The 12,875-nt window shown below is 50.7% G+C and overlaps 1 protein-coding gene across 1 annotated transcript in view; it reads right to left on the reverse strand.

The window, feature by feature from the left end:
• The window catches only part of LOC147117871 (cadherin-12-like), a 327,937-nt gene that overhangs the window by 30,142 nt on the left and 284,920 nt on the right, over positions 1 to 12,875 (reverse strand). The window contains exon 9 of the mRNA XM_085989253.1: positions 1,058 to 1,179. Coding sequence (XP_085845379.1) covers positions 1,058 to 1,179 — 122 coding nt within the window. The remainder of the gene's footprint in view (positions 1 to 1,057; positions 1,180 to 12,875) is intronic.

Consider the following 12,875-nt stretch of genomic DNA (forward strand, 5'->3'; position numbering starts at 1 on the left):
CTCTCTCCTAAGTTTCTGTCTCTCTCTTTCTCATCTTTCCCATGAACTCTTCTTTTTCCTTCTCTTCTTGTCTTATTTTATTTCCTTTTTGGGCGGAGGTACGGCATGTTGTGGTGGGAAAAGGAGCTACCAGCAGCTGCAAGGCTGCATTTGGGAGGGGGCGAGACTGGGAGGAAAATATGACCCTTAATGATGCCCGTCCCTTTTCCTCTGCCAATTGCTCACGCTTCCCCCCCCCCACCATCCACCCCCCACCCCCCCACCGCACTCTGTCACTGCAGAAGGCAGATTTTTACCATATTATACATGGACGCATCCTTAAGCGGTTCTACTTATTAACATCATGGCCAGGAATTTCCTTGGAGCTGCTAGCTGCTCAGCCATTGTCACTTCACTGTAAGTGTGACAAAAATGTTGTTTACGTGTGCAAGCAGGGTTTCCGCCAAACTTCTGGTGAAGTTGAGCTGTGGCTCAGTGGGTAGCACTCTCATCTCTGACGTCAGAAGGTTGTGGGTTCAAACCCTACGCTAGGGACTTGAGCACAACAATCTAGGCTAACACTCCAGTGCAGTGCTGAGGGAATGCTGCACTGTTGGAGGTTCCGTCTTTCGGATGAGATGTTAAATATAGTCCCTGTCTGCTCTCTCTGGTGGATGTAAAAGCTCCCACGGCACTATTTCAATAGAAAAGCAGGGGAGTTATTCCTGGTGTCCTGGCCAACATTTATTCCTCAATCGACATGATTAAAACAGATTATCTGGTCATTATCACATTGCTGTTTGTGGGAGCTTGCTGTGTGAAAATCGGCTGCCGCATTTCCCACATTACAACAGTGACTGCACTTCAAAAAGTACTTCATTGGCGGTAAAGCGCTTTGAGATGTCTGATGGTCGTGAAAGGCGCTATATAAATGCAAATCTTTCTTTCTTACGATGGTTGAGCGACAGAAGCTCCCTGGAAATTCCCGGCCATGTCCCATTTATAATCAGTAATAAAATAACAAAAACAGTGCACGGTCTCTTTTAGCATATTTCTGTTAATACATTTGATACTGTACCTGGCCAGTCTTGGCATTTTCACACATCAGGGTCTCGTAAGGCACTGAGAATTCTGGTGCATATTCATTAACATCTAAAACCTGAATGGTCACGGGGACTTTGCTAACTAGGTCAGGGTTGCCTGGAAAAACAATGAAATATAATTTCATAGAGAGACAGTGGCATCAACAACAATAAATGAATGCACATATATAATGAGAGAGAGAGAAAATCCTGAGATTACCGAACCCACTATGAATTAATCAGTTGCCAGTTAGGATTCAGTAGAGGAATTTCTACCTCCCCGCTTTACTTTATTTCACAATCAGGTATAGCACAAACAATGGAAATAGATAAGGGCCATATTTTCCTGTTCTTGTACTTTAGTGGTTTGGGTGATTTGCCTTTATACACTGTGCCCACGTTATCTAATACACCCAGGTGCAGGGGTGGGAAACTCTCTTTTAACTTAACAAAGTTTTTGAAACAAAAGCCATAAAATTCAAGTAAGCTTCCCACAAAGATTTTTTTTATTCATTCATGGGATGTGGGCATCGCTGGCAAGGCCGGCATTTATTGCCCATCCCTAGTTGCCCTTGAGAAGGTGGTGGTGAGCCGCCTTCTTGAACCGCTGCAGTCCGTGTGGTGAAGGTACTTCCACAGTGCTGTTAGGGAGGGAGTTCCAGGATCGTGACCCAGCGACGCTGAAGAATCGGCGATATACTTCCAGGTCAGGATGGTGTGTGTGACTTGGAGGGGAACTTGGAGTTGGTGGTGTTCCCATGTGCCTGCTGCCCCTGTCCTTCTAGGTGGTAGAGGTCATGGGTTTGGGAGGTGCTACTGAAGAAGCTAGTTCTGAAGAAGGGTCCCAGACCTGAAACGTTAACTCTGTTTCTCTCTCCACGGATGCTGCCTGGCCTGCTGAGTGCTTCCAGCATTTTCTGGGATGAGAGGGTTGCCCTATGAGGAGAGATTCGGTAGAATGGGCCTATACTCTCTGGAGTTTAGAAGAATGAGAGGTGATCTCATTGAAACATATAAATTCTGAGAGGTTGTTTCCCCTGGCTGGAGAGTCTAGAACTAGGGGACATAGGCCTAGAAATTCAGTGTAGCCATGTTTGGGGCGCTACAGCATGGCGTTCGCTAACTTTTGCGCCCGGCGCAACTTAGCGCCACCTTCGCCGATATTCAGTTGCATTGCCCCAAGAGGTTGCTGCTGCGCTAAAGCAGGCGATGCACGACTATCATTAGGCGCTAAGCCGGCGATCCGGGGCGCAAACACCGAAGGCGGGCGCAGCGCAGGTGCGGCGAGTTGCTCATTGAGGGCAGACAGTCAGGCGCTGGTCAGCACTTAAAGGGGGGGGGTGGAATTGCTTGGCTGCCACGCCCTGCACACTGCAGCCCTAAGGCAAGGCCTGAACACTGCTTCTGGAACAGCTCCACGCCCAGGAGAATGGAGAAGGCCAGGGAGAGAGCGCAGCGCTTCGGCGAGGGTGACCTGAGGCTGCTGGTTGGCGCAGTGGACCGCAGGCGCCATATCCTCTTCCCTGAGGGTGGCAGGAGGCCGCTGCCCGCCGAATATCGGAAAGCATGGAGTGATGTGGCAAACAGGGTCACGTCCAACAGCGTGGTTGGCAGGACACCAACCCAGTGCCGGAAAAAATTCAACGACCTCACTCGGGTTGTCAGGGTGAGTACCCTTTCCAGTATCCTCCTCATCCCTGCATGTGCACCTCACTTTATGGCCAAACAGGTCTGAAAGCCCTAATGGCCAGCCCTCATCCAGCAGCTATGGGACTGTCATGAAAAGCACTTGCGCAATCAGGACTTTAGACACTGTCAGGGCTATTCGACCATGGGAGGCAGTGCGGGCAAGATCAGGGCTTGACACTGTCAGGGCTAATCGAACATGGGAGGCAGTGCAGGCAAGATCAGGGCTTGACACTGTCAGGGCTAATCGAACATGGGAGGCAGTGCAGGCAAGATCAGGGCTTGACACTGTCAGGGCTAATCGAACATGGGAGGCAGTGCGGGCAAGATCAGGGCTTGACACTGTACTTAGAGGCGGTCCTTTCTCTTGCAGACCAAGCTAGCGCATAACAGAAGACAGCAGTGACAGACCGGGGGAGGCCGTCCTGACCTGAAACAGCTGAGCGACCTCGAGCAGCGAGTGGAGCGGATCATGGCAGACCGGCTGAGTGGCCCCGTTGCCACTGGAGATGCTGACCCTGTTCTGGGCACCAATGGTAAGGTCATCACCTTTTTGACCTCTCCCTTTCCACTTGCGCCTCACACCAGCATCCTTTGCCACTATCGAACCAATGCAGTGCACAGCAGCACTCATGCCTCCCTCGCTGCCGCCCTGTCCTCACTCTAAAGCAACTCTTTTGCCTCCCTGTTTTCAGATGGTGACTCGCCAGGTGAGGAGGCGGCCCCTCAAGCTGGCACTGTGTCCGAGTCAGACATAGAGGAGGAGGAAGAGGAAGCCAGACCATCAGGGACACCCTCAGCCGAGGCAGCCCATGGCCATGATGGTGACACGTCTTCCCTGGAGGGGAACAGGGGGGAAGGGTCGGAGGATAGTGAAGCTCCGGGGACCAGCAGGCTGCAGCAACGCGGGAGGGGTGGGGAAGCTCGGCGGCCTTCTCCCCGGAGGGCGAGTGCGGCCTCCAGTCCTGCTACGGTGAGCGCAGAGGAGGTGCGGCTCCTAGCGGAAATGGGCACCCAGGCTGAGCGCAGGCACACTGAGCTCATGGCTGCAGTGGCAAGGATGCCTGACTCCATAGAGTCACTGGCAAGGAGTGTGCAGGAATTCAGGGCAGCACAGGCCAGGAGTCTGCAACAATTCAGTGCAGCACAGGCCAGGAGTCTGCAACAATTCAGTGCAGCACAGGCCAGGAGTCTGCAGGACATCACGGCAGCACAGGCTAGGAGTCAGCAGGACTTCGCTGCTTCACAGGCAGCTTCTAGCCAAGTGCTCAGTCATGCCATGCATTCACTGGCTGCTGTCATGCAGACACAGACCAGGGCCACACGGGCACTAACTGCTGCCACACTCGCTGGATCGGCCAGGCATCGCCAGGGCACTCGCGACCCCCTGGTCCAGGCCGACCCCCAAGGGCATCTGCCGTCTCACCATCTGACCCTCAGCAGCCTTCCCCCAGCCTTGCTGCAGCCACTGGGGTCCCATTGAGGAGGAGCTGCAGGGCGGGTAGGGACCAGTCACGGAAGCGAAACGGATCACCCTCGCAGGGGAAAAAGTAGAAGGTGTGGCCAAATGTTTTGTTTTACTTATAAAAGCCGAGACTGGTGTATTTGTATTATTTTTAAAGGCCGAGACTGGTGTATTTGTTTCATATTTAAAGGCCGAGACTGGTATATTTGTTTTACTTGTAAAGGCCGAGACTGGTGTATTTGTGTTTTTGGGGGGGGTTTCTCTCCATTAGTTTGTCATGTGGGAAGGGCACAGAGGTATCATAGTAAAAAAATTTCTTAAATCGCACTGTCCATGCTTTCTTTTGGAAGTCCTGGTTGCCCTGCTCGGCTGAGGGCTTGTGGAGCAGCTACATTCATCTTCTGCCATTGGCACAAGCCATTCCCTGAGAGGGGGCCTAGAACCAACTTGCAATAAGCCGCCGACGGGCGGCCCTTGCACTTTCTGCCTCCCTCCTGTGCTGGTCCTCCTCCTCCTCCTCCTCCTCCTCCTCCTCAGGTGGTCCTCCAATCTCTGGTGGCAGTGGCTGAGTCCTGCGGATAGCCAGGCTGTGCAGCATGCAGTACACAACAACGAAATGAGAGACTCGCTCAGGCGAGTACTGTAGGGCTCCCCCGGAACGATCCAGACAGCGGAACCATTGCTTCAGCACGCCGATTGTTTGCTCAATGATGTTCCTGGTGGCTTGATGGCTGTCATTGTATCGCTCTTCAGCAGGGGTGCTGGGCGCACGGAGCGGGGTCATCAGCCAGGTGCACAAAGGATAGCCTTTGTCCCCGAGAAGCCATCCTCATGGGTGAGGCTGGGCCTCAAACATGTCTGCCACAGAAGTCTGGTGCAGGATGAAGGCATCGTGGCTGCTGCCTGGAAAGCGGGCATTGACAGCTAGGATGAGCTGCCTGTGGTCACACACCAACTGCATGTTGAGCGAATGGTAGCCCTTCCGGTTGCGGTAATCCTCGGCATTCTCTAGAGGTGCCCGCAAAGCCACATGCGTGCAGTCAATGGCGCCCTGCGCCATGGGGAAGACCGCTGATGCTGCAAAGCCCATTGCACGCTGTTGCTGCTTGTCAACGGTCATGGGGAAGGGAATGAACTGACGTCTCCTTCTGAAAAGGGCATTGGTCACCTGGCGGATGCAGCAATGTACCGCAAACTGGGAGATGTTGGAAATGTCCCCAGTAGCGGATTGGAAGGAGCCGGTGGCATAGAAGTTGAGAGCCACCGTCACCTTCACTGCCACCGACAGAGACGTCCTGCTCCTCAGCTGTGGCTGCAGATCTCCGCGAAGCAGGTGGCAGATCTCAGTGACCACCGCCCTTCTGAATCGCAGCCTCCGAACACACTGCTCCTCAGACATGTTCAGATATGAGAACTGCTGGCGGTATACCCTGGGTGGGTAAGGCCTCCTTTGCCGACGCCTGTTGCCCCTTCTCCGTCTGGCCATGACTGGCACTCTCTCACAGCGTCTCTGAGCCCTTTGAATGCAATGGAGAAGCCCAACGTTTCCACCCATTGCAGCCCCCATTATATGTTTCCAATCAATGCTATGACTCTGAAGTTAAAGACAAGTGCAAAGCTGTGGCCTGAAGCCACAAGTACCTGTGCGAGTGTTGAGCCAAACCAGAAAGCTCTCTACCTTTGTCTCTCTCCAAAGATCCGTCTCTCACAAAGAAGGAGTGGTGCAAAATGGCTGCCATTTATGCTGCAGGAGGAGTCCCCTTTAATTAGCGCCCCCCGCGCCCCGCAGCGACTGGGAACCGTTCCCCTCTGCCAGTCGCCAGGGGCGCCAGGCGCACAATAGGCCGGCGCCACTGAATTTCCGGTTTGGGGCGCACAAAGGGCGTTGCACCATGAAATGACGTCAGGATCTGCGCGCGCAGCTGAGCGCGCGCAAAGGTTTTGCGCCGCCGCTAAATCTTAACTGAAGTTTCGCGAGAGGCGCAGATCGCGCGCTGCGCCTGGGCGCTAGCCGCTTAGCACCCCACTTCTCCTCCTCCTAAGGCGCTAGCGGCTGGCGCAAACAACTGAATTTCTAGGCCACAGTCTCGGGATATTGAATGGCGGAGCAGGCTCGAGGGGCTGTATGGCCTACCCCTGCTCCTAATTCTTATGCTCTATGTTCTTACAAATCCTCCTGTGATATGTTCCCTCTTGTTCTTTTGAGCTCGAGAATCTATATTCAATTCCTTGATCCTACATCCCGCTGTTCCTGTATGGAAACCAAGGCTCATCACTCAGTCTTGTACTAGTACACTCTTTTCCAGAATCTTAAAACTTCTTACCTCCCTTAATCTTTTGTTCCTCGTGCAATTTTCAGTTTAGAAAAAAAAAAACAAGCTTCACATCCGCGAATCAATATTTTCTGATTTACCTCGGGCTTTTACTTGTCTGTTTTTCGATTGTGCGATACGGCTCTTCACCTCGGTTTTCAGAATTTGAACAGAAAAAATGCGCCGGCACCACTCAGAGTTTTTTTTGCTGAGGGTGGGGTGGGGGGTGGGGGCGTGGGGCGGGGGGGCGTCGGGCAGGTGCGTCCTGCGCATTTTCACAATGCTAGCCTGTTCACACCTTGCCGCGGTCATTTCCGAAGTTTCTGGCAAGCAGCAATGAAAGTGGTGATTTGCGACTCTCCAACAACCATGCCCATAAAATTGTTGGACTTTTGCCACTGGCGCTGTAGAACGTGTCTCACAATATAAATGGGACAGGTTCCACTGCAGCAACATATTGCAGAAGTGCTCCGACTTGAATCATTCCTTCAATATAAAGGGGTTGTTAAATAAGTTCATGTGCATGAAAGCAGAGGGGATAATCTGTTTTCCACTGATTAATTGAGAACAATGGCAAAGCTTTTATTTTCCCCATCTAGTGACAGCTTTGCGCGATTTTTCCCCCTTGCCAATGCGCAGCAGCACCGCCCTTAAGGAATTTTTTTTTAAAATACGAAGCCTTGTAGAATCTATTACAATACAAAATGAAGCAGGTGCTGAAGTAAGGAATCGCAGATGTGAACGGTTGTGCCCTGTGGATCTGCCTTATTTTTTCAGTGCCTGCTTTTGTCTGTAATGCCACCCTTAGAGAGACTCCCACTGTGAGTAAGCTTTCAAGCTTAACTGGAACAGCTTCACTAAATACAGCAGCGCACAGTACGAGACCATCAGCAGGGAGGGTGGTGGTGGTTGCGGGGGGGGGGGGGGGCACGTCGAAAAAAGCAGAAGGTTACTGAATCACTGAGGTATGTGCTTTCAAGTGACGTGGATTGCGTGGATTTACGGCAAAAATCTAAACTTTACTAGCCCTTTCAAAGGCAGCTATCCTGTAAAGCTGTTTAATTACACCATCCTGACTTGGAAGTATATCGGCTGATCCTTCATCGTCGCTGGGTCAAAATCCTGGAACTCCCTCCCTAACAGCACTGTGGGAGCATCTTCACCGCACGGACTGCAGCGGTTCAAGAAGGCGGCTCACCACCACCTTCTCAAGGGCAATTAGGGATGGACAATAAACGCTGGCCTTGCCAGCGGCGCCTGCACCCCATAAAAAACAAATTAAAAAATAATGAACAATTAAAAGAACCAGAGACCAATGATGGCCATTTTTTCCATCTGAAAGGTTGTAATTGTTCCGATTCATTGGCCGGAAGGGCAAAATGCACTAGTTTAGCCTGTCATCTAAAAGAAGAGTTCACCAAATAAAGTGTGTTTGTAATTTACGACTCTGATAAAGAGGTTGCCTTGCTTGATGTGTGGGCAGGTGAACATTGCGGGGCGGGGAGAAACAAAACACGGAACAATATTCAGGCAGTCAGTATGTGTGGAGCGTCACACCATGAAAGCCACTTCGAAGGCGAGGCAAACAATTTTGTGTTGTTTAAAGCATATCTGTTGACCAATTAAAAGGAACACATGTTACTTGGCTTGTAGTCAGTAGCTCACATTCTTCAATGGAAAAGCTGCACAGCAGGTTGCAACTCTGACTCACACACAATCAGACATGCTGCGAGTGCTGCCAGAGAGGAGCGAGTGCTGCGTCAGTTATCACATCTACCACTAGATGGCGGACTACACAATGGTGTCAGAAAAGTACACTAAACAAAAACAGAACATGCCGCCAACAGTCCGCAAGTCAGGCAGCATCTATGGAGAGCACAGACGTGTGACCCTTTCTGGGTATATGGGACCTTTATTTTAATATCGAAACATTCACCTTCCATCAAAGCAATGCAATCACTGAGTACAATGGGCCTGTACTCTCGGGAGTTTAGAAGAATGATGAGGTGATCTCATTGAAACAGGTAAGATTCTGAGGGGGATTGACAGGGTAGATGCTGAGAGGTTGTTTCCCCCTGGCTGGAGAGTCTAGGACTAGGGGGCACAGTCTCAGGATAAGGGGTCGGCCATTTAAGACTGAGATGAGGAGGAATTTTCTTCACTCAGGGGGTTGTGAATCTTTGGAATTCTCTGCCCCAGAGGGCTGTGAATGCTGAGTCTTTGAGTATATTCAAGGCTGAGATCGATAGATTTTTGGAATCCAGGGGAATCAAGGGATATGGAGATCGGGCGGAGAAAGTGGAGTTGAGGTCAAAGATCAGCCACGATCTTATTGAATGGCGGAGCAGGCTCGAGTGGCACTATGACCTACTCCTGCTCCTAATTCTTATGTTTTTATGTACTAGCCTAGCCTTATATTATCATCATGTAAAGCCCTCTTCCTCTCTGATACTCAACTTGCACCTTAAAGGCTGGGCCACTGCCGCTGATATCAGATGATTACTCACATCAGGTAGGAATCTTCATCGCCATTCGCTCATATCACGCCAATGTAATGCTCAAAAACCACAGGCACTCAAAGACGGTTTGTGTTACAGAGGCACTGTTTCAGTTGGAAAGTGTTGGGCAAACCTCTGTTCTGCATTTGCTCAATGATGCAGTTCGAATCGAAACATAATGGCCCAAAATTTGCTGTAACCAGTCAGCGAATGGGGCCCGCTGTTTTGTTAGACTCGCCCTTTGCCTGTTTACTGTCGATGATATTTTGCCCCTGGAAGTTGCTGTCAGTGGGAGAGGGGAACGGCGCCCTCTACAGGGCATCTGGGACCTGAGTGAACAGGGTGAGCAACTGGGTATCTCCTTAACCAATCACAGTGAAGGAGTGTGAAAGGGAGTGTAAAGTTAGAGTGGGTGAGTTCAATGTAAAATCAGGTACAAAAAGAGAAATAAAGAGAGGGAAAGAAAGATTCAACTAAGCGAAAGAGAATTAAAACCTGAAGAAATGAGACTCCACACTTCTATTAGTTAATCTTCAATGCCAGAGAGGATGACTGGCAGTAATTAACACTTATCAACGTTGTTAGAAGATTGCTCAGACTGATATGGCCAAGACTTAGCTTTCTGTGTTCACTTCTACCGCGCAAATACAGCAACTTCACACATCCAATGCATTTCAATGGCGAGCCAGACAGCGAGATGCCATTTTCGTGAAGCTAACAGCGGAGCTTCGCAACTCGGACAGCAACTTTTGGATTTCTGCATTTATCCGCGCATCTGCCCCTCGCCTGAAGTTGCTGCTGCATTTGCGCATAAATAACGGCGAGTGCCATTCGCCTCGCCATTATTTTGACAGCAAATTATGGGCCAATATAACATCGTAAAAATGTCATTATGTCACTCGTATGGAACACCGCGATCCAAAGGTGACAACTGAGTATGTCAGCCGTTCACATAATGCTTTCACATACAAATGAAACGGTGCAGACTTGGGGCTGAAGTTCCTCAGACCTCCTGCTGCCCTCCCACCGTAACCCTGCCAAGAGTTATGGTTGAAGGGTCAGGAATTAAGCCAAGACTTGGATACACCGATTCTCAGCCTGTGCTGGGAGTGCCCGTGCAGCCTTGATAGGGTGACGCGGAAGGCGGCAAGGAACAGGGGCCAGGACTGCCTGTGTTAGAAGTCCCCGAACCTGGCCACGCAGAGGCTTGATGGGTTCTCAGAGGCCAGTAAGCCGGGAAGGAAGATTAGCACTTGCTTCTTCAATGGCGGATGTGGCGCCCACCTGGGAATCCGGGTCGGAGTCGTGGCACGGACTCTCAAAGATTACAGATTGGTGAATTATTTTACCTTTTAATGTTGAAGGGGTCACTGCGGGCTGAATCTGGTTTTTTTTTGGGGTGGGTAGGGGTAACAATGCTGCAATTTGCAGCGTCCAGGGTTATATTCCCTAGAAGTTATAAGGTTAAGGGGTGATCTGATCGAAGTTTTCAGGATATTAAGGGGAACAGATAGGGTAGATAGAGAGAAACTATTTCCATAGTCTAGCACTAGGGGGCATAGTCTAAAAAGTAGAGCAGACCTTTCAGGAGTGAAATTAGGAAACACTTCTACACACAAAGGGCAGAATTTTGCCGGCGCTCAGGAGACAGGTTTGGAGGCGGGTCCGCTGTCAAAATCGAAATGATTAACAGTGGGTTGTGAACCCGCTGCGAACCCACCTCCATGTAAGTTTCCAGAGTGTTGGGTCTGTGATTTCAGAACAGACCCGACACCAAGCGGTGGGGGAGGCATTTAAGATATTTAACTGCTTGTTAAGTGCTTGTTTGTTTACTACTATTTTGCCAGCCTTTTTCTATTTTAGCACATTTTTAACGGGGTTCACGTCGTTCGGAGATCATGTCAGGTAAGTAGGCCGGGTTCTCTATGTCTCCCCATTGCTGTGAATAGGTGACAGCTGCAAAAGTGGTATGAAAGATTCCATTTCACAGCTGGTCACTTTCCAATGTCAGAAGCTTGAGCCTTCAGGATTTGGAAGACACTTTTGAGCTGTATGCAGTTTGGAAGTGTTTGGAGTAAACTCTGTATCCACTGTCACCTCCTTGGAGCAAGCTCTCTCACCATTGACAGATCGCTTCTGTCATCTCAACTTCAGCCGCCATCTATTCCAGCAACATCGGTGCCCTTGAAAAAATCTCAACTTGGTCCTCTGAATCCCTCCACGATGAGCCCCAAAACCAACATCACCAGGCACACCAACATCACCAACATCCACACCAACCTTCTCCGCAATCACCCGATGTTGCACAGGACACAGGGCATCATCACCCGTGCACACTGCTGCCCGGGAGGCCAGCGATGGCCTCACCATGTCCAGATTTACTTCACTTGACGCTGTACACCCTGGCTGCCACATGATGCACCAGGTTGGCACCACCCCACACCAGCACCATAAAGTATCCCTACAATGTCCAAGCCATTCCTTTAACACTCAGCACCATTGAGGGGGGACGTTATGTCTCACCATTCACTGCAACTCGCTAAGCCACTTCCAAAGGTGCACATAAATCTGTCCAAGAATGCAAAGTGTTCAAAATCAAGATTTCAATGTTTGACAGCACATTACCAGAAACTTCACATGACCATTGGATAAACCACCCACATGCCTACCCTTGTGTGTTGTTAGTTGGTTTGATTGGACTAGGATGAGGGTGAGTGTGAGGGGTGGCTAGTGAGATGGGGAAGTGATAATGTAGAGAGAGAGGGATAGGTGGAGGTGCAAGGTAAGTTGGTGTGAGTAAGGATGTGCAGGATTAGGGTAGGGAAGGCAGAGTGATGGGGATGTGATGAGAGGCACAGCAGGATGAGGTTGAGTGTGGCTTTGCAGTAACGTTTCGTGATCTACTGAGATCATTGAAAGGTTGGCGCCACTGCAGCCTGGTCCTCCTGACGACATCCCTGCTTGTGCCCTCCTGTGCAATGTGCAACCAGGCTGTGTTGATCTCCTGGGGAGGTCTCTTCCGCCCATTGGAAGGGAAGAGAACCTCCCTGCGTGCTGTGACTCCCTCCATAAGTATATAGAGGGAGTCATGGGAGAACCTGGGTGCAGCTGTGCCCCTTTGTGCAGTGCTTGTCAGTGTTTGCAACACCTCAATGCTGTAGAACACTGACAGCACAACTGTCAAAATCAATGTGGACATGGCCCCTTTAAGGAAACCGGAGTCCCGGTTACATGGCATCAGGTGCAGGAGTCCCGGTTACACGGCCACAGGTACAGGAGTCCCGGTTACATGGCATCAGGTGCAGGAGTCCCGGTTACACGGCCACAGGTACAGGAGTCCCGGTTACATGGCATCAGGTGCAGGAGTCCCTCAAATGATGTCATCAGACCCACTTGCTTTTAATTGGCCGGCAAACCCACAGGGCGGGCTTAACAAGCCCAATCAACGGAAAATCCTTTTGACAGAGCGGCTGCAGCCGAGAGTGGGACCGGATCCCGCCAACCAGCTCTCCCACCGCGAACCCACCTCCGCTGGGAAAATCCAGCCCATAGGGTGGTAGAAGTTTGGAACTCACTTCCACAAATGGCAAATGATGCTAAAGCAATTGTGAATTTTAAATCTCAGCGTGATAGATTTTTGTTAACCAAAGGTATTAAGGGATATGGGCCAAAGGCAGGTACATGGAGTTAGGCAGAACAGGCACGAGGGGCTAAATGGTCTATTCCTGTTCCTATGTCCCAGGGGAAGGTGGCCTCTGTCACCCATATTTGACTGGACACTGCAGCAGGGTAAGTGGCAGAGGTCATTAAGGCACAATCCCTGCGTACTTGCCAGGATCACGCCCCCCAGGAT

The sequence above is a fragment of the Somniosus microcephalus genome, chromosome 5, assembly GCF_052327205.1.
Source record: "Somniosus microcephalus isolate GS21.2 chromosome 5, FLI_Smic_1.0, whole genome shotgun sequence".
Classification (NCBI taxonomy): Eukaryota; Metazoa; Chordata; class Chondrichthyes; order Squaliformes; family Somniosidae; genus Somniosus; species Somniosus microcephalus.